Source organism: Larus michahellis, chromosome 5 (genome assembly GCF_964199755.1).
Source record: "Larus michahellis chromosome 5, bLarMic1.1, whole genome shotgun sequence".
Lineage (NCBI taxonomy): Eukaryota > Metazoa > Chordata > Aves > Charadriiformes > Laridae > Larus > Larus michahellis.
Genome location: NC_133900.1, coordinates 28,895,864 through 28,917,584, shown reverse-complemented (window position 1 = coordinate 28,917,584; position 21,721 = coordinate 28,895,864). Strand labels below are relative to the sequence as shown.

Genomic DNA, 21,721 nt, shown 5'->3' with positions numbered 1-21,721 from the left:
CAGACGTATTACCTCCATCAGGCTTGAAAATCACCCTTGCTGCTACAAGTTCCTAATGACCAGGTTAGTATTTGACCGTCACAGGGAAATGCCAAGGGCAAAAGAAACATTGAAAAATTCGTTGTCAAGTGAGCTTGTAGGATTGCTGCAGATCTGTAATTTATGATGTACACTTTTAATTAGTTTTTGGAAAGAAAAACTACCTTAATATAGTTGGAGCAGCTGTAGAAGTGCTGTCAGAAAATGCCCAACATTCCAGATTAATTGAAGAAGCATCTGTGATCCCTTCCACCATCAATCACTGGAGACTATGCTCTGCCATTGTATGGTTCATTAATGGGGGAGCCTGATGTCACTGTGAGAAGCAAGCACACCGTACGAACGTTCATAACCTTCACCTTATTTTTTTACGTGACTCTTATTGTCTAGCTCCTCCAGTTGTTTTTGCATAACTGAGATGACTTTTTAAACCCCTCAACACAACTAGCATAGCATCAGTTATGTACTAGGATGTTTACATACTTTCTCCAGCAGTTTCACTAATGGAGTCAGGAAAGCATAACAGCACCAGCAGAAAATTGTACTGGGTAACTGCAGAAAAAGAAAAACACAGGCAGGATGAGATTGCAGGGGCACTTACACAATTCCAAGATGTCTTGTCAGGAGATATTCAAGACTGCAATCCTAAAATGTGCTCCAGTGGGTAAATAACACAGGGAGTGACTTAATTAAACATCCCTATACCAGGGCCTTAATTTCCTTTCAGATGATACCATCAGTAGTTTATTTTAGGCACAAAAATCAATGGGAAACCTCATCAGGAAGGTGAGATAAATTTTTACCTTCCACAAGGGGTTATTTGTATTTCATTGCCTGACTCCTAAAAATATTTGATGAGAAGAAATTGGCTTTAGCTTTTGCCCTGAAACCCAGAGGATGTTACTGACAGACTATTATGTGTGTTACACGTGCCCATACGATGTCAGCTTGTGCATTTCTGATGTCACCTACTTTTATGAATGGACAAGAACACACAAATATTTGTAGCTGACTTTAGTTTGTGAAATTGCTGAAACATGATGCTTAGAAATTGCAGATAAGATTTAAAAGGTATATAATGAAGGCTTGCCAATGTGTTGTTTGTTTAAGGAGCATTGCAGCTACTGATCACGAGCCAACAGATGCACGGAAATCTTTTCCTTGCTTTGATGAGCCCAACAAAAAGGCAACTTACACCATATCTATCATCCATCAAGAAACGTACCAAGCACTTTCAAACATGCCCGTACAGGTATGTATTTCTCAAGTCTGCTGCCTAAGTGGAATGGTTCTGTAAAGCCACTGGGAAGGTAACATGGATTGCAAGGTCCTTGCACATTCACGAACTCCACTGCCCAGACACTGTAAAGCTAATGGTTCATAAATATTCCATAAAATAGGACTGGTTGGTTGGTTAGGACTTCCAGTGGTCCACCAGTATACAATATGGCAATACAGAGACAAATCCAAAGTAGAAATGAAACGTCCCCTCTGTCTTTAGTTAGCTGGCCCTCTATTCACACATTCTAGATGAACATCCCCTACTAACTATAAATTGGTAATGGCATGTTCTTCAGTCAAACCAAGTGGACTCTGAGTAGGAATACTCTGGAAGACAGCTGCTTCCCAGATGGGAAGTCTAAAATAATCACTGAAACTACATAATGCTCCAAAGCAAAGGTCTGCTTGATCCTGACAAAGGATCCTGCTAGCAAGAAAGTCTAGGATTATTATTTTTAATAATACAAGATCTGAAATCCCATCTGTCATGGGTGTGGACACTTGTCAGTCTGCTATGACTGTAATTTCCTACATAATCTATTTCTGGACCTGGTGGGTCAAATTCCACATTTCATACAAAATTCAATGGCATCAGTTATCTACCTCTGGGCCTTCTGGAAGAAGATTGGATGTCTTTCAGCTGAGAGTTTCCAATGAATAGTTTAACTGAATGTGTAGTCCAATGTATAATTTCTAATGAATATGTTCTGAAGTGGGAGATAAAGTGCCAAGTTTAAAAAATAAAAAAAGGGAAAAAATTAAAAAGAGCTTCCAGCCTCAAGGCTATTGACATTTGCATCTTCCCAATCACTCCCCCAGCCAGAAAACAGTCTGCTTTACTGTGTACAGTTTTATTTAGAGTTCCCCGAATCTTAACTATTCCCTAGCAATGCAACTGAGAAAATTATTACCAGTCTGATACAGCCGCCTCCCAGGCCCTTTGCATATTTAAAGCTCTGACCTATTGTTATTAAAAATATTTCTGTGATACCTAAAAGAGCACCAGGCACTTTGACGAACAACATATGAAAGGAGTGTGTTTGCTGTACCTTTGCTCACAGACCTCAGATAAGTGAGGGTACCAGCAAGGAAGGTGAGGGAATGAGACTAGATGTTATCAAGATTTTGAGATTTACTTTACACCTTTAAACATGGACCTTGCCTCTAGTATAGACATACAAAAACAAATTTTCAAAGGGCTAGCTATCGCTTGTTAATTAATTTGCTAAAATCCAAGTACAGGCATGGAAATGTAGATTGTGCTGAGTTCATACTCGAGTTTAACTAACAAATGACAGCAGGGCCCTTTTCATCTGGTGTGCTCACAAGGTCAGTAGCTCTGTTCTTACTAGTGAAAGATCTTTGGGAAATCTTTTCAATGAATGGAAATGTAATCGTTTGTAAAGACAAGGCACGTTGTGTGTTATACGTCCTGTAGTAGTTTTGCTGGTGTGGAGTTTCATAATCAACACGTCAAAATCAGCTCGTCAAAATCAGAAACTTCTACATTTCATTTGCAGTTTTCACTGAAATAATTTTTTTTTTACTTTTTTTTCACTGAAGTTCTGACTTTATTGAAAGAACAAAATATATCAAAATAGAGTCAAAATGAGTCAGATAACGGAGTAGATTGCAAATACCTCTGTGAAAAGAGGTTTGTGAATATATCTGTGAAAAGGGTTTTTTTCCTCATTGAATCATATCACCTGTAACATTCACTATCTGTGCTTAATTTTATATTCTATTTATAGGAAACAAATCTCATGCAGTGTTGTATCTCTAGTAGAAGGTTAGTGTCCTTTATACACTGTTTGCTTTTGGCCTATTTGAGTTAGTCTACCAGTCAGACGCACAAAAAATTATCAGACAGGCAATAGCAGATAATGAATAGCGGAAATAAATATATAGAGGATGAATCACAAACAACAGGTTGCAGGTTTGGTCATATAATTCAGTTGAGAGTTAAGGACATTTGGGAATACCAGGAATGGTTTTTATTAGATTTACAAAATAAAAACTATGATCAGCACTAAACCTTATGTACATTTAATCAACTCACCAATTAGCAGTGCTAATTTGTATCTGAATGAGTTCAGGATAGATTAGTTAGACTGGTCTTTATCCTAAGTAGCATCTCTGCAGCCCCTGACTCCTGCATGATGCATGTATTTAAGAGAGGAGAGAATCCAGTCTCTTCTCTGATCTGTCCAAAGCGATGTTGTTTTATGCAACTATTTCAAGAACAAAACACACTAGCATACACTGGAAAACTCCTGTTGGCAAAATTCCTGTGCATGTGAATAATTTCAAATCCTTGATGCAAAATTAGAACCAGATAAACCTATTTAGTGCAGAAAAACAAAGTCCCGCTTCATGTGTTGCAGCACTGCAGAAAAAACATTTTGTCTGTTTTCATGCCATCAGCACTGGTATGCCAGAAGAGGTGAATCTGGAGAGGTGATTTATTGTTCCTATGTAGTTGCAGCCTTCATAGACTTATTGTATCATCTTCTGCGTGTGTTTGCAATTCCAAAAATCAAATTAATTATATTTCTATTTCTGCAGCAAACTGTACAGCTGGGCAATGGCTGGAATCGGACAACTTTTGAGAAGTCTGTTCCCATGAGCACTTACTTGGTATGCTTTGCAGTGCACCAGTTTCAGTGGATAGAGAGAGTATCCGCTCGTGGAAAACCTGTAAGTCCTGTTGCAGCCTGAACATGGTTCAAACGACAGATGTAATGTGATTTGCATTTTTTAAAAAAATGAAACCTCTCTTTTTGTATTACACACAGGAACATATTTTTCCCTTTCTTATAGCCTATTTTATGCAACCTATTTTATCAGATTAGGTGTTCACAGTGGTCCCTCTGACCTTTACATACAGTGTCCTGTAGTCCTTCCCTGTCTCCCATCTTGGTGAGTTGGGCACCCATATGGGCACACGGGTGAGGCACACTGTTTCTCCAACTTCGTCCCTGACTTGAAGCCCAGAGTCTAAGAGAATGTACAAGTCCAGGGGTACATGACATTTACAGGCCATGGATACAAATACTTTACAATTTTCTGTGCATTAAAAGGTGTGAATCTATGCACTTGATGTCTTCCTGTTTACAGTCATGGAGACATATGACTACAATGCTATGTGCCGTTATGTATTGGCTCTAATATTTATTTTACAACAGTGGCCAAAGACAACTTTCCAGTGTAAGTTCTTTACAAAAAAAAGTATAGAAATGATAGCGCTTGACTAAACAGCTGGATATTTGGTAGGTGCCCTAATGAAGTGAGTATGTTTGAATCTAAATCCATAAAATTAAAATAGCTTCTTTATTTATCTGCAACAGGCAGTCCAATCCAGTTCTCGCTTAGGTTCAAACCTCCTGAAGGTACAGCTGATCAGGCATAAGAAGATCACAAGACACTATGTTGAATCACAACCTGAAAGCCTAAATAAAATTTTCCCCTCAACATAAACTCCTCATTTAGCTGAAACCTAGTCTAGGATGCTCATCTCATTGTTAATTATTTATTGGTTTACATCTTTTTTTCATCTAAGACAGAGGATGATCCCAGGGCTGTATGTTCTTGCTGCTTCCCCTTTGTTATGGTTTGAGAAAACCCATAACAATTTATTGTCGTTTGGGCAAATATTCTATCACTCAATGACCCCTCCCTACCCAGAAAGGGGAATCACGGAAAGCAAGGAAACACAGGGTTGAAATATAAATAGATTTCTAGGATAAGACTAAATAATTAACAATAATATTAAAGAACCAGTATTAATCCCGATACTAATATTAATATACAAGAATTATACTCAGCCAATTCTATCAGCAGGAAGCTGTGCTCTCCCAGCAGTGGACAGCAAATGTCAGACACTGCGAGCGCTACAGCTTGAGGAGGAAGGGGTCCGGCTCAGGGGTCCGGCACGGGGGCAAGGAGTTCTCTGGACCGTTGCCATCAAGGGAAAGAGAGAAAGACCACGCAGCAAACTTTCTAATTTATACAGAATGTGATGTTCATGGTATGAAATAATCCTGTTGGCCAGCCTGGGTCAAATGCCCAGGCCTTGCTCCTCCTCATCCCTGTGCCTGGCAAGGCTCGAAAACACTGAGACCTTGAATCCCACATAGCCTAGCTGGCTATAAAGTAAATATTTTCACAAATTCAGACACTAGAGTCTTACAAAAGTGGAGTTTTCCCCAGCATTAGGATAGAAATTAGTCCTGTGTCGCTCAACCCAGGACACCCTTCCTTTCCCCTTAGGGGTGTAACATATGGTCTTGCAGTTCAGCTGAACTGGCAGTGCTCTCCTCCTCTCTTCTGGAGGCTGTGATGCCAATGGACAGGGAATCTAGAGCAAAGCCCCAGCTAGACCACCATTCCCCTCGCAAGTGTGCTCTTCCTGAGTTTCTCTGTCCAAAAAAGCTCTTCCCTGCTTAAGGCTGTCCACTGATGTGAAAATCTGCCTTGTACAAATCTCCAAAGTGCTGATCCAGTTCTTAGCAAAGACTTCCTGGCATAGCACTGTGCTGAGGCCTCCCTCCTCTACGCCATCGCCAGTGTCATGCTGTACACTTATATTACTTCCTGACGAATAACTAAGGCTAAATTACACTTAGCCAAGCAAGTGGAGTCTGGTTTGAGATAGCAATGCAATATTCTTAGATCCCCGCTGTTTGGCCGAGTAATTTGCAAAACAGGAGAATGTTTTAGGCCACTTGGACACATGATTTTGTTAACCAGATGCTCTTCAGCACGGCTGCTCTATTCACGATCAGGGACAGGACTTTGGTTATTTGGCCTCAATAGATATTCTCTAGAGTTTAGTTATTTGAAGAATCAGAATTTGTGCAGCTTTTGTAGAACATGGTGCAGTAGGAAAGAAAAAACGTGGTGAAAATGTATGTTTAACTCTTTATTTTCTAGATGCAAAAGTTAACATTCTCTGCTTGTCCATGCCATGCTCCAGAATATGGCTCTGAGGACAATATTTGGGTTTTTTTCCCCAAGCAAAACAGTAAATCCCACAATGTTCCTGACTGTAGCCTTTGTAAATAGAAGGGAGTGTTCACTGAAATGTGGTAATTAAAGTGTGTGTGTGTGTAGAAGCAGGGGTATTCATGTCAGTACAGAGGTTGCCTGAAGAAACGTCTTCTAATTCAGGCCTTGGTTACTACATATTTTATCAATGCTATTCACTAAACAATGTCTGAGGACTTGCCTGCACTAGAAAACTTGGGTTTTAAGTGAGGTTAAAATCATAACCATTTCCTTTCTCTTAGCATGGGCATAGTTTTACCAATATAAAGTATATGTGTAAGATTGTTTTTAATTAAGGGAGCCACATAAACTCCATCACTAAAAATTACCTTTCTCCCAGGAGAACCAGGCTATCTTTGGAGTTTTTAATCAGATATTTAGAAAGTCCTTCTGCTAGCCAAACAGTTCCTTTCCAAAAACTTTGAAGCCCAGCCGAGCAATGAGGTATTTCCATTCACCGACTGATGAAAAGAACATTCCATAGTTTGGTGTTTAAATTGCTAGTAATAAATCCCTCATCCAACAGAAAGTATCCACGTGATCCATATATTGCTTTAATAAACAACAGCAACAGCATACAGCTCATATGACATGGTAAATTACTTCAAAACTGCCGTTCATTCTGAAAGCCTTTGCCCTAACAAAGACATTAATGGAATCACTGGTGGGAAATGTACCTACAGCTGGAAATGATGATCCTGAGCTGATTACCTGTCAGGTACCAAATGTCTGTTTTGGAAAATCACAGAGGAGATTATAAGAATGAAACCCAAAGTCAGTTCTAGTGCATGCTGAAGGTTTTGGAAACCATTAATATGGATCAGCTAGGGGACCAAAGACTGCTAAATTGGGTAAAGAGCTTACTGAAGTGGAAATTGCAGATTGTAATTGCAAACTGACCCAGAGGGAAATCCCCTGGCTGGAATGGATTCCCGATTGAATTTCATAAGCTTTTTTTGGTTTTGTTTTTTCATTCCAGCTTTATTTCTAACCACTTTCCCATCCTCCCCTCTCGCTGGAGGAAGTGCAATTTCATGGTATTGAAATCAATGTGTGGTCAGACTCCAAGAGGGCTCCTAGAGTAGGCTGCCTCCTTTGCTCAGTTTAGATCCTAAACTCCTGGCTGTAAGACAGCATTGAGGAGTAAACAAGCCACACCAACACAGCCAGAAGAATGTGGCCCATTCATAAGAGACACAGAGCCTGCAAAATGAGATGGATCAGTTTTCCTAAAGCCAGAAACTTCACTCCATATAAAGATCTCTTCTTTCCACACTGGAGATTTTGGTGGACAGTGAAGAGAACAGTCTACAGCTCCTGCCAGTGGACACTCCAGTGCTATGGCTCTGCTCTCGGGCAGACATCTGTGTGAGCTTTGGGACAAAGAGACTGAGGTAAAAACCTCCAAAAGACTCCATGAATTCTGAAGTCAAACTTTGTCTTCATAATGTGGAGATAACATCCTAAAAGGCTTTTTCAAGCTGTAGGTCTCCTCATCACGGTTATGGGTGGCATAAGAACTCTAGTCCTCCAGGGCTTGAGGTTTCATATTGCTTAACAGTAATAGCCAAAGCAGTCCTAGGCACCAAGCCTCAGGGATGGAAAGGTCAGCACTCAAGACACCATCTTTTGCATTCAGGAAAAAAAAAGAAAAAATTGAAGAAAAAAAAGGTGTTATGGGCTTCAGACACATTTCAGGACTGATGTGCCCCTAAAGATTGGTCTGATGGGATCAGTGCAGATCAATGAACTGCTCAGAACAAGTGGATTCCCTTCAATTGTGCTTGCTCAGGCTTCCTTCTTGAGCAAACCAGGCCTTGGGGAAAAAGGGGCTGGTATGCACCCAGGCCCTGCTCCAGGCTTGGCCATTGCGGGCTTCTGGACACGGGTCTTGTCATTTTTATAAATTAGGCATATTGTGGAAAGTGTGCACAGATTATGTTGACTTGGTCTCTCTTACGCACAGCTTTTGAAAAATGTTGTTGAATAAATGTGTTAGGGAACAGAATTCAGTGTTTAGGCCAGTCTCCTAGAGAAAACCTGAAGTGCTATAGATATGTATGTTAAATGACTTTTCAATGCTTGCCACGTTCTAATTTCTTTTAACTGAAGACTGCTGTAATTGTCTCTCTGTATTTTACAGCTGAGAGTTTATGCCCAGCCACAGCAAATACACACAGCAGAATATGCAGCAAATGTAACAAAAATTGTATTCGACTTCTTTGAACAGTACTTTGATTTGAACTACTCTCTTCCAAAACTAGGTGATTATTATTACTTATATTTTTAATTTTGTTATTTCACTGTCATGGTTATGTTTCTGCTACAGGTCTCTGTGCTTTGGTGGAAAACAGCATAAAAGCATTTGCTTGATAACTGCTGATATAATTTCAGGATATTTTAAAACTGTACCCATGTAGTTCAAGATGTTCTTAAATGTCATGATGGGAAGGTTGGTCTACATAACAGCTTAGTTACTAGTTCTCACAGTTCAGTTTGCTGAACTGAAGCACTGGTTGCAACACGGTTATTTTAAAGTGAGCCAAAATAGAGCCAGAAGTAGTTTGTGAAAAATACGTACCACTGCCATGGGAACTTCTGGACAAAAGTCAGCAGTGAGAGAAGTGGAGAAGTAAACTGCCAGAGAGTATGTCATACTATTTATTAACCTTAGTGCAAAGTGGGTGTGTATCCACTTCTTAGAAAGATGAACGTGATCCAGCATATAATTTGGAGTTTCTACTGCCAGGCTAAATAAAGACCCAGAGCTAAACAAGAGTAGGCACACTATCAAATTTTGCCCATGGTTACAAAACAAGCAAAGAAAAAGTAATGCAGTTGAGCATCCTTTAGCTTGGACTGTCTGGACTCTGGATTAGATTTGTGCAGTTTGAGCTAATAGAGTTGGGAATGTAATCAGAATTTTGGAAATCCCCCTCCTAAGGCCTCCAAAGAGGTAATTCAGTTAGATTCATGAACTTAAATGGATGGAAAAAATATTAACTACAAGCAAGTCAAAGCAATGTAATGAGAGGGAAAAAGAAACAAACAACCCAAAACTTTGAAGACAATGAACAATGCTATGCAAACTTTTTATTGTCTATTCAAACATGTACCTATCAGGCTAACCTGTATTACTTTAACAACAGATTTTTACTTCCCTTTCAAAACATCATCTGAGTTTATTGTAAATATCTCTTTGCATTTCGATAACTGAATTAGGGCAACCAGTACAATACCGTGTTCTTTTGCACACTGGTCCCCAGTAATAATTGGGACTATATCTCACCTATGCTGTATATTCAAACTTTCATTTCCATAAAAGCCAGATGACTTTGCTGCATCAGCGTATGGATGGGGGCCTGTCTGTGCTACAAGGTGGACTGGTAACCCCAGGTCAGCAGTATCAGAGGACAGATGCTCTTTGATACTGGTTTTCTTAGAATGTTTATTTGTTGGATCACAAATCTTGACTTACTATGTTGTTCCCTCAGTATTAGAAGTCATCTAGATCAAACCCGATGAAACGAATATGTCTCTACATACTGGTTTATTTAAATATTGTATTTCACATTGATTTATGGCTTCTGGCATTACCGTTCTCCTTGTGATCCTCATTTTGACTGTCAATGAAGTCCTTGCCAGACTATCAGCTTTGATTCTGTAATCAAGTTGTTTAAATTAAAATAAGTAATTCCTATCTTCTGTTAGAGTAGAGGGTTGTTTGTTCTATTCAGTTTTAAATTCATCTGTTTGTCTGTTTTTTTTTTTCCACTAACCCACATAAAAGGCTGTGGTCGTTATTTGCAGAGGAAAGTGACAGTCCAATTGCGTCTGCAATTCTCATTTAAACCTGTATTGATTACTGACCATAAATGAGTGACCCCCACAAATTGTCAGGAGTAGAAGCAGATGTTGTCACTGCATGGGGGATTTATTTCAGTTAACATGTCGATAAATATTTTTAATAAAACCGTGTGACAAACAATGACATGCCTCATTATGCTACAGATAGTTTCAGGAGGTTTACTGCCTACAGCATATCCCCAGACAATACTATTAATTTCTGGAGCCAAAATTAAGTAATGTATGACATGCACGCTCCCAGGAGGTGGCATACCATCACCTCGCAGGACAGATCCTCAGCTAGTGCAACCGATCCTAGCCTTCACAGAGTCAGGGCACTTGCTATCAGTTGCTGTAGACCAGTCCTCTGCTTCTCAAACACAGGTTATACGCTGCAGTCCACAGCAGTAAGCCAGAACCACCAATGGTAAACAAAACAGGCTAAATGGCTTAAAGAATACAGTGGTAATCACGTTCTCTTTCTTTTAATGTAGATAAAATAGCTATTCCAGATTTTGGGACAGGTGCTATGGAGAACTGGGGGCTGATCACGTACAGAGAAACAAACCTGCTGTATGATCCCAACGAGTCGGCCACTTCCAACAAACAGCGAGTAGCTGCTGTGATAGCCCATGAGCTCGTTCATCAGGTACATTTAGGACATGATTCATTTTTACAGTGCTTCAAATGTGTAGTCGCAACATTTTAATCTTGAAAATACTGTCATTAACTCTGTTTCGGGATCTTCTGTGTGTGCTCAGAATTTGATTGCAAAATACCGTGTTAAAACTGTTCCTTGTTAGAGCTTTAAAGTACCAGAAATACCGCCTTTGAATTTTTCTCAGGAAAATTCAAAATGCTTGGGTCCAGACTGTGAGCCAGCTTACGAAAATCTGTCTGAAATGTCTTATAGGAGGTAATTTGCATATGCAGATGTCTCTTTTGGGCAAGCAAATAGGGACAACTATACACTGTGGAGGCTGTATGAAAACATATCCTTACAAGCACAAATCATCAAATCAAGAGGAAGACACTAAAAATATTTTCAGTAGCACATGAATCATTAGCAATCTCCCCAGTAATACGTAATTTCATAATAGAAGTGGTGTTTTAACACAAGGCGAGGCCTGAATTCCTATTTAAACCCCAGAATTATGATAATTTTCATCTGGCAACAGGAAGGAATGTGAACATATGAATATTCTGTCTGGAGATGTGAGATACTGAAATGTACATTTACCATTTAGCTAACACTACATCTTTCAATGTTTGTTATTGTAGTGGTTTGGAAATATTGTGACCATGGACTGGTGGGATGACTTGTGGTTAAATGAAGGATTTGCCAGTTATTTTGAGTTCCTGGGAGTAAATGCTGCAGAACCAGATTGGCAAATGGTAAATATTTCTGTCTTGTGGAGGGTTGGTGGGGCTGGGGGGAGCGTTTTGGAAGGGAGTAAAAATTACAATAAAAATTACAATAAAAACTACACAAGGACGATGAAAACTTAAAGTATATTTATAGAAAACTAACATAGTGCAGTGCAACATAAAGAAAAAGTTGGTTTAAGCTTTTCCTCCTACCTATGTTATGGTCTGAAACTAGTAAAAATAAACTTTGTAAAGGTTCAGTCTGGAGGGAAGAGTCATTCTTTTTTAACATGTGAGTCAAGTGTTTGGTTATTATTATGTCAAATAATACCTAGGTGGATTCTGGACAGAACTTTAGCAATTTTGCAAGGTTGTTTAAAGGTCTAACCTTGGAAGATGGAGATTCCTCTTTATTTATTTAGTTGGGCTGTAGTGTCTCTTCATGGGACTTGTCTTAGGATCCTTATTTGACCTAGTGAGGGTTGGGAACCTGGGCCTGTCTACACAGCTTGGGCTATTTGTCAAGAAAAATATCAGATCCCCCATTCAGCTGCTGCCAGCATTTTAAGTGTCATTTCAAATGCTCCAACTCAGACTATCTCTACTCTGCACAGTGCAAAAATAGGTCGTGATAGTGGATGGCCCACAGCACTAACTATGCAGCAAAACCAACTCCAGTCACTTTAAGGGGGTTGCAGACAAAGAGGGTAGCCTTAAATACGCATTATATTCTGAGGAATGATAACACTGTGTAAATAAAGGGACGTTTCCTGCTCTCTCCTTTCTCCCTTTCCAAACAGATGTGATGGTGCATAGCATGCATATTTCCCCCAACTGTCCAGCAATAATGAGATTCTGGCTACTAGAAAATATATAACATATGTAACAGGGTAGGTTTTGCATAGGTTGAGCCCGTTGTCAAAATCTACTAGCTGCTGAGCCTAGTGACTTTAGAAGCAGACAGTGCCTACTTGGTGCTTCCACTGCCTCTCTCCCTGTTCCCCAAAAATATCTCTTCTCATCCATGTTAAGTGAGGCAGAGAACAAAATCATTCCTGGATCACTTCCTTTACATTTTGAAGTAGGAGATCGGTTGCGCTGCCAACATAAGCAAAATTTTAATCACCGAGCCTAAAATTTAAAAGACCTTTTTGTATCTAGACACCATGTTCAGTTAAGATATAGAGCCATTTCAGTGTTATCATCCTAGTGAGTATTAGAAGAGCAAAACTAAATAGAAATTTAGTCTTTTTTCATCGATATTGATAAGGAAGTAAGGGAATTTTGACTGCAGATCACTTCATCTTTTTAAAAAAATTATAATCACTTTTTAGAAGTTATAAACCTCAGGATGGGGAACTCTGCCTCCTTCCTCGCTCCTTGCCTTCCTCCCCAGCTTCATTTTTGCAAGAGGAGTCCATAATGCTTTGCAGATCTTGTCACACTTCTGAAATTGGTAATACAAGCTCCTTTTTTGCCTACTGAGGGTTTTTTTTGTGTTATGATACACACGGGAAAACAGGATTTGCAAAAGGTAATTTATCTTAGTTAAGGAAAAAATGTATCCCTCCCCTCTCAGATGTAAAGTAAGAATTTTCAAGTCCTTCTTTAGAGGAAGTGAAATTTCATTCCTTTTCCAGCTGCCTCCCCCTGGAGAAGCTGCAGTTCAAGCTACTTATTTTGTGAAGTTAGGCATATAGTCGTGCCTTTGTTTCTATTCTAACATCTTCTGTTTCTCAGGTTGAACAGGTTTTAATCGATGATGTGCTTCCTGTAATGAAGGATGACTCTTTGCTGTCTTCCCACCCAATTGTGGTCAACGTGTCATCTCCAGCTGAAATCACCTCTGTGTTTGATGGGATATCCTACAGTAAGGTAGGATATCCTTCTCTTGTGACTTTGGATGCAAAGAAAGTGGAGGCTTGGGAGACAATATAAAAGTCAGGGGAGCTCGTAATCATAACTCCTAACCTCCTTGGGCTGTGTCTGTGCTGATCTTTTTTCCAGGACAACCCCAACTGTTGTCAGTGATGATTCAGTCAAAAGTGACTGTGAGAAGAGCAGTGCAGCGAGGGCCCCAGTCAGCTGCTGTGTGCCAGGCAAACCTGATCACAGCATGCAGAAGAGCAGGGAAATCACAGTGTCAGCAGATTCTGCCACTAGAATTGCCAGTTTTTACATTATTCTAAATCAGCCACTAAGCACAACCCTCTCCCATCACCTTGTGCTGATGCAGCCCAGTTATATCAAGCCTCATAATCTAATGCAAGGACAGATGATGCAAGGACAGATATCCCAGTGTCCTCTCTCTCACTTCCCCATCACACCTTCTGGGCAGTATAACTTCTGTTTTGAGGAAGCAAGGCAGAGAACCAAGCAGTGAAAAGAGGAAAGTAACTTTTTGATCATGTCTCTCACAGTATCCCAGCCACCCAAGAAGCCTTAGCAAAGATGGGCTACCACCAGCCTCTGCTGGCATTGTCCCTAAATTGGGAGATAAATTAGCTCCACATTTCACTGAGAGTTGTGGAGCACAGGACTGACCTGGAATACAGTAGCCCAGGAGGTGGTAGAGGACATCCCATTCGGTATTTGACAAGTTTTTTGCTCATCCTTGGGCTGTCCCTGTCAGTGGTGGTGGAGACCTGTGCTATAAAGTCTCTCTCAGGAGCCAGCTGGAACCAACTGGAAGAATCCCTTGGGTCTTGGGTCAGCCATCTCCCAGACTGCACTGCTTCCGACCCTGATACACCATGTTTGTGTCGACAGCTTCTTGTATGATGCTGTCAGTGTTTCCTATCTGATGCCACAACAAGTTTCCACTGAACACACAAAATCCACCATTATTAAAACCTACATGTTGCTTTCCCTGCAGGCTCCCATTATCAACTAAAGATAAACTATGTATTGCATTGCCTTTAGCTTTAGCTGTGCTGGAGTCTGTAGCCATAGATATTACTTTTATTAGCTAGTCTTGATCCATCCATTTCCATCAAGTTTTCTGTTTTCAATTGTTAAGTAAGTCCTCTATCGAACAATAGAACCAGTATTTATTGCATCATAAATGCCTCACAGTCAAATCATAAACTATGTGAAAACCTGCATTTTGTAACACTGTTCTTAAATCAAACTAACAAAAGTCAAGAAACTTACAGAGCTAAATCAAATACTCTGGACAAAAATGTATTTTAGTGGTGAGCTAAGCAACAGACACACTTTTCTATGGTCTGAAAAAACAATGGAGAAAAAAAATCCTAGCTTTTCCTCATCTCTTTGTGCCTAGATAATTGCTACATGAACTCATTTTTTTTAAGCAAAAACATTTGAGGACTCATGCATTGTTTGGGAACAGTTTGCTTGGGATATAATTTGGCTTGGGATATAATTTGGCTTGAATGAGAAAGTCTTCGCGTAGATTTAGCTCAAATTACTATTTGGTATTTATATATAAATGCGTGACAAAATTAACTTGTTTCTTTTTGGCTTTATTTTGGCTTCTCTTTCGCATGTTTCTTATAAAAACAATCTCCTCATGATATTATTCATCACTAAACAAATAAAGCATAATTTGGAATGCTTTCTGTTAATTTTACCAGTGCAATTACAGGGTTTATACAATCTGAAAACTCTAATGAATTGCCTAAGGGTCTCTGGAGTCATTGCAGTGTATTCTGTAAGGGAATCTCTCACTTGTGGTATGATTGGTAGAGCATTATGCGTCTCGAAAAGATGTACTGGAGTAAAGCTGTTGACTACACAATTAGTGTATGTATTGGTTTTAATCCACTCTTAAAAAGCAATTGTATTCAATTCTTTTCCAGTTTAATCCTCTCTCAGTGTGAAACCTTCCATTAAAGTAACAACGAGATTTTTTTGTCTTTGGAGTTCAAACATTAATTACCTTTTCAGAAAACAGATACTTAAATAAGTTCTGCTAGAAATTTACTCGTGGACCCCCACATTTTTGGAACCTCCCAGATAAAGAAATTTAGGATTAAACGTTCCACATTTCTGCCACATACAATCTTGTCATATACTTGGCAATTACTGCAACTCTCTAGGAGAAGTTATGTGGGTGTTGATAAAAGACTCCCCCCATATGCCCATCAGACAAGGTCAGCTATTCAAATCAAGGTCACTCTCTTGAACCTCCCCAGATAGTTAAGGGAAGTTATGAAAACACTGGGGTTCCTATAACTGGTGATTTTGTTAGCATGAGTTTTTCTCAAACACACTCCATCATGGACTACAGAGGAGGGACAGGAGTAGGGGGAAAGCAGCAGTAGACTGCTTTCTGAAAAGCAGTAGTAGAAGATGCAAGGGCTGAATATACATTGCAATTTAAAGCAAAAGAAACTTCCACTGCCCCCAAACACATACAAGAGTGCATACTTCTACCCTGACTTTTAATATAAATGAGAGACGATGGTCTATGAGAGGTGATATCAGATTAGAAGTGCCTGATAGACAAAACTGAGGAACTGAGATACCCTAGCGCATACACATGGCCTTATGATCACCATAAGGCTGCTGAATCAAGCAGCCTTGTGATTACCATTAATGGATAGCTGTTCTAAATTTCACTGAATCATTTTTGAACATATTTCATGGCAAACACATTAAATTACTGTATCAGAAAAGAGTCATCTGCTGACCATCTTGACTCTGTGCCAAAAGTCTAGAGAGAAGTCTGAGGCATTATCAGTTCAAACAGTTCCTCTGCCATGACTCGCGCAGCCAAGTTGTTATTCTCAGACACGTAAATAGGGGAGACAGGCTTTACAGAGAACTGAGATAACATTCTTTTTTTTTTATGAGACAACTGGATTTTTAAACCACTTGTAGCATTGGGCTTTCAGCTGCCCTTTGATTTAGTTCAGAAAATTAAAACATGCTAATCCTAAAACTATATGCCATTTTTTAGATTGACTTTGCATTGCTTTTGTTTTTCATCACTTTTTGCCCGTACTGTTCTTTATTCCACATGATTCTCCTACTTCTCTCTTCTGTCTTCCTTTTGTTTCTTTCTTCTTTCAAGGCCCTAATTGTGGTTTTTTTTCTGTGGCACCCAAGTAAGTAACTTCTCTGATCCCGGTTCTACCCTGCTTCAGAGACCAAAGGTCTTACACCAGTCCTCAGCAAAACTTATTCTGAATCTTGAGATGGCATCCTCAACATGCAAAGCCCCAGGCTTGCAGCATTTTTGGAGTTCCCTACCTGTTGGGCGTTCAGCCAAAGTCACTTCCTCTGTCGGGCTGTGCTGCTGGACAGGGCTAGTTCCCCGGCTGCCCTCCCCCCTGTCCTGTTCCAAGTGAAACAGGGAACCCCACTCACACAAACTGGCAGAGTGGCAGGACAGTAACTCCCAGCAGCAGGGCTCAGAAGCCCTTCCACTGGCATAGCTGAAGTCAGAAGTGAGCGTCTGATGACAGATAAAGACCGACTCTCACATCCAGAATTAAGTTCCAGCAGGCCGGCATGCCATGCTATGAAGGAATTAGAAAACCCACTTCCTTAGCCTGGATGGTTTCTATTTTTGCCATATAAAATATTCATTCACATTTTGCTTTTAGGTGAACAGAAATCCAGTGTTAGAGCAGCACGGAATGACCTTCTTCCCTTTCCCTTTGTCCGCAGGGTGCATCAATCCTCAGAATGCTTCAAGACTGGATTACACCAGACCTCTTCCAGAAAGGCTGTCAGGTAAGGGTGGCACCAAGACATGCCAGAAATGCAAACATGCAAAATGACAGTAGCAAAGCCATTATTCAACAAGTTAATATCAGAGACCCTGGTATTAGTAGCAAAAGCATTTACTGCATTTCAGTACTCGGTGGACAATGTCAAGGGGACGAAGTTCCATGCTCCCACAGAAGTAGGAATATGAACTGTATTAAGATTTGATAGCCTGCCAGTGAGGACCTAAATTCATGACAGCTTTTAGTGGAGCAACCTCCTCTGCCCACTGTTATCTTGTTGTCCCCTTGTTCAGCTGTAAATTGTGTCTGCAGCTTCATACGGCCATGATCCTCCGACCCACCCAAGCCTGCTATGCAGGGACACTCTTACAGGCATAAGCTCATCCATGCCCTGATGCAGGGGCACCCAGCCCTAGAGAGCCAAGGTAAAAGGGAGTAGAAGAGGGAGATATTGCACAGTTCATAGTCATTTCTTGTGGAGGAAAAAACACAATGCTACTAGATTATGGAAACAAAAAAAAATGGGAGGAAGGAGCCCTCCCACAAAAAGGAAGGTTGTCTGCCCTTTCCTCTGAAATGACATCTGTTGCCTCTGAAGAGTTATGGTGCAGATTTACCACATTTGTTCTTACCTTTCTCCCTCCTGGAGAGCACATTCATGGGTTGCTACAAGACAGTTGTATTTTCCTTTATTTTTCATGATATATATTCAATCAGGACAGTTCCACAAGATGGGAAACTACAGCCACCTTGTCCACAAGAGTCTAATATTTCACCTCTACTCAGAGGCTTCAAGAACATCAACGTAGGTATCTGTAGCTAACAGTGAAACAAACAGCACCATCTACTGACTAAACATCACCAGGATCCAAATAACAGGGTAGGAAAGCACTCGTTAAGCAGCCAGGTAAGACACAGGGTAGGAATAGTATTTAGGAGGTGTAAGCACTTAGGCAAATACCATTATTCCTTGTAATAGTCATTTTGATCACAACTTAGAGGTGACTAGACTTTCCTATTTCCACTCTGAGTCCACAGCTAGTGAAATCTCCTGAAATAGCTTCCTCCTTCTAAACAACCTCTTACATTAGACAGAAATTTGCAACAGGGTATGCTGGTGTCCATTCAAACAGAATATAAAGAACTCTTCAAGTACAAATTTATTTCACACTAACAAGTCATACTGTAAAATGCTGCCTTTAGCATTGGGATGCATTGGAAAGCAAAGGAACTTCATCAGCTGAATATTGATCCATTTAACCTCCTACTCACAATACTACCGCCCATGGATAGATACTCTGTACGACTGATCTGTACTCTCTGTATCTTTGTACAAATGAATATGTGTATTGCTTTCATAGGCAAAGAAGAAAGACCTGGTAGTATTTTCACAGTCTTCTACCTCTCTCTAGGCATATTTGAAGAAATACCATTTCCAGAATGCCAAGACACAACAATTTTGGGAAGCTCTTCAAGAGGTATGTTTTGCAGCAGCACAAACCCTTGCTAATAAATGTTTCATATCTCACCCACTGATTTAAATTTACCAAACTTTTTACATTCTGTAGCTCTTCTGTCAATGAGATATCACAAGCTAGGCAGCCTCCCAGTATATTCCAACACATCTTATTTCTAGCAAATACAAATTGTTTCCTCATTTTTTTTGGCACAAGACCGTAGAAGCGGAATAAGAAACAAGAAAGGAGGCCTTGCTAACAAATAGCCTGCTACTGAAACATTACCCCCACAACTCAAACTCATTTCATGGATGAAAATACCCTTCATCCACCACACACACGCACACCATACTCTCCCTTCTCTCTAATCAGATTCAGCTGTTTGAAAGCTCTTAACGGTATCCATTCCCAAGTAATTTTGGTGCTTATCTCCATCTCTTGTTTCTGAGTCCCACTTGAGTCATTCTCTGTGCCATCATTTTCTGATCTTTCCTTTTCCTTGAGGCTGGGCTGTTTCTTTCCATCTATCTCATTACCCCCCAAACCCCACCTGCATGCTACCAGGTTCTTCCACTCATGATATTTCCTTTCCTTCCATCACTGTGGACACTCACACAGCCCAGGTTGTGCTTTTGTGTCTCCTTTCAAGTTCCCATCTTCTCCTTGGTCCCATACTTCTTGCTCAGCAGGACTTCTTCTTGCTCTCTCTCTGGTGCTGTGCATCTTCATGTCTTCGACCTTGACTGAAGAAGAAAACAATGATCTTAGCTCCCTTTCCTCACAGGTGTCAGCCTGGGGCGGCAGTGGCAGCTTTCTCAAGCTCCAGTCTCTAGGACAGAAGTTCATGTTCCACAGAATGGATGAAATTTTACATTAGTGCTGCTGCTGGTGGTTAATACTGGCTCCTCCTTCACACTCAAAACACGGCATCCTCCTAGGAGACTTCTGGCTTTGAAAAGTCTCTTTATGTCCTTTCTGTCCTGGTTAGCTATTTCCTCAGAAAAAATGGAGACACCTTAGAGCATGTAAGGGGCCTCAAAGATTCATCAGTATTTCTTGTCCATGTTATTGGCCAGTCTCCTGCCCATATATTTCTCTTTTCCTCTGTCCGTGTTCAAGTTTCTATCTTATTACTTCTTTCAATGACAGGCACCACAAAAGGATTTAATGGAGTATTTTTTGTACTGAACCTGCTTTTTCCTCTGCCCCTTTCTGCTCTTCTTCCTCTCAATACCAGAGGTTTGGAGGTTTTTTCCTCTTTGGACTGAATTTGCATTTTCACTGGAACCTTCTCCCATTGTTCATAGGCAAGTAATAAGCCTGTGAAGGAAGTCATGGACACATGGACTAGGCAGATGGGCTACCCTGTTTTGGAGATGGGAAGTAACTCAGTATTCACACAGAAACGTTTTCTCTTGGATCCCAACGCAAATGCTTCTCATCCTCCTTCTGATCTTGGGTAAGTTCCTGCTGTAACTGTCTATCCAAAACAGGTAGAAATACTGTACAAATACTTTCTCCATCTGACATACATGAAGGCAGTGTTACACCTTTTCTTGCTAAACTTACTCTCAGCATTTGTTTTTAAAAAGAAACAAGTAGGAAGTTAGATACAAATATTTCAAATTTAGGACGGCATCAGCCCTTTGGCTCAGGATTTCTTTCTCAAACACAGCAGAGTAAAATTGGACAGGGTGTCTCAGAAGATCTTATTCCCATGCACAGGCAGCTCAGATGGTTGCAAATCATCTAATGAACCACTGCAAATCACAGTCTGCCAGACTAAGGAAAACTGACACAAAATTATCTCCATCCAGATCCAGGTATTTTAGACCACAATAGTTTATTTTTTTTCCTATATGGTAAGGATCTATAATACATCACGGTGATCTGCACATACAGTACAGGGTCTTCTTTACATGTCTCAAAAACATGAATTTCTGTGAAATAGATGGTCATGTATAGATGTTATTAATCCTCATCAAGAGCTCTTTTTTTTCTTATTTAACTCAGGATGGTATTGCTTCATTTTAGTGATCTAAAAGATAGTTATCCAGTTGAAGTTAGCCATCTTGGGCTCTTATGCGTCCAGACAACCAGCTGCATACATTCATCTACCCTAGTCAAGACAGGTGGGATACTGTATAGGACCATATTTGTTAATTAACAGATGACTGATGTGAGGGGAGATGAACCCTACCTGTGGGTTGGTGGACCTGCACAGAAAAACGACTCTGTTGCACCATTACATTAACCAGCTGAATAACTGTTCTGAGCTGGAATTGTATATATTCTTAGCCAGACACAATTTTGAGGCAATACCACTTTGCTAACATTCCAGCGAAAGAGATTCAAATTAACCTATTTCAGGAAGGTTTTGCTCCTTGAACTAGTCCAATACAACTAAATCAGTAAAATTTGCCTGTAGGAATCAGAACTAAATCTAGTCAAATGGAATTTTCCATTAGCTTCTACTAGTTATTTTAATACAAAGAGGAAGAACAAGGAGAAAATTGACAGTTGTGGCCACTTTATTTCATTCTGATTAAAGAGAAAAAAACTTGAGCAATGAGAAGGCAGTTCTCTGAGAAGGTATCAGCAGTTTTGGATAGGTATCAAAAGCATTGGGATGACATTATTACCTGTGTATTTGCAATGCTGTATTTCTTCCAACATAAGCAGAAAAATTTGCAGGCTTTTGAAGCAACTTTACCTGCAAAGTACAGCACTGTGCCATCTGAAGGCTGGTGTTACAGACTATTTAGGCAAAAACACTTCTTTCTCTTAAAATTTTTGACTTATTGGACTATGCTCAGAGGTAGCAGATTCAGGAATCCTACTTTTGCTTGATTTCAAGACTTACAGTACATTGCCATTTGTCATTTCTTGAGTTGAAATCCCAGCACTGTTCCTACCTTAACCTGTCAAGAAGCTGTGCACTGCCCCTGCTATTCCCTAAGTGAGAGGGGAAATTGCTTCTGCATG

The 21,721-nt window shown here is 40.1% G+C and overlaps 2 protein-coding genes across 2 annotated transcripts in view; one reads left to right on the top strand and one right to left on the bottom strand.

Moving 5' to 3' along the window:
* The window catches only part of ELOVL6 (ELOVL fatty acid elongase 6), a 211,743-nt gene that overhangs the window by 159,922 nt on the left and 30,100 nt on the right, over positions 1 to 21,721 (bottom strand). The gene's annotated exons all lie outside the window — the stretch shown is intronic.
* The window catches only part of ENPEP (glutamyl aminopeptidase), a 37,068-nt gene that overhangs the window by 4,613 nt on the left and 10,734 nt on the right, over positions 1 to 21,721 (top strand). Inside the window, exons 2-10 of the mRNA XM_074589361.1 lie at positions 1,150 to 1,291; positions 3,886 to 4,017; positions 8,510 to 8,630; positions 10,707 to 10,861; positions 11,494 to 11,607; positions 13,321 to 13,455; positions 17,218 to 17,283; positions 18,692 to 18,757; positions 20,044 to 20,195. Of these exons, the coding sequence (XP_074445462.1) occupies positions 1,150 to 1,291; positions 3,886 to 4,017; positions 8,510 to 8,630; positions 10,707 to 10,861; positions 11,494 to 11,607; positions 13,321 to 13,455; positions 17,218 to 17,283; positions 18,692 to 18,757; positions 20,044 to 20,195 (1,083 nt within the window). The remainder of the gene's footprint in view (positions 1 to 1,149; positions 1,292 to 3,885; positions 4,018 to 8,509; positions 8,631 to 10,706; positions 10,862 to 11,493; positions 11,608 to 13,320; positions 13,456 to 17,217; positions 17,284 to 18,691; positions 18,758 to 20,043; positions 20,196 to 21,721) is intronic.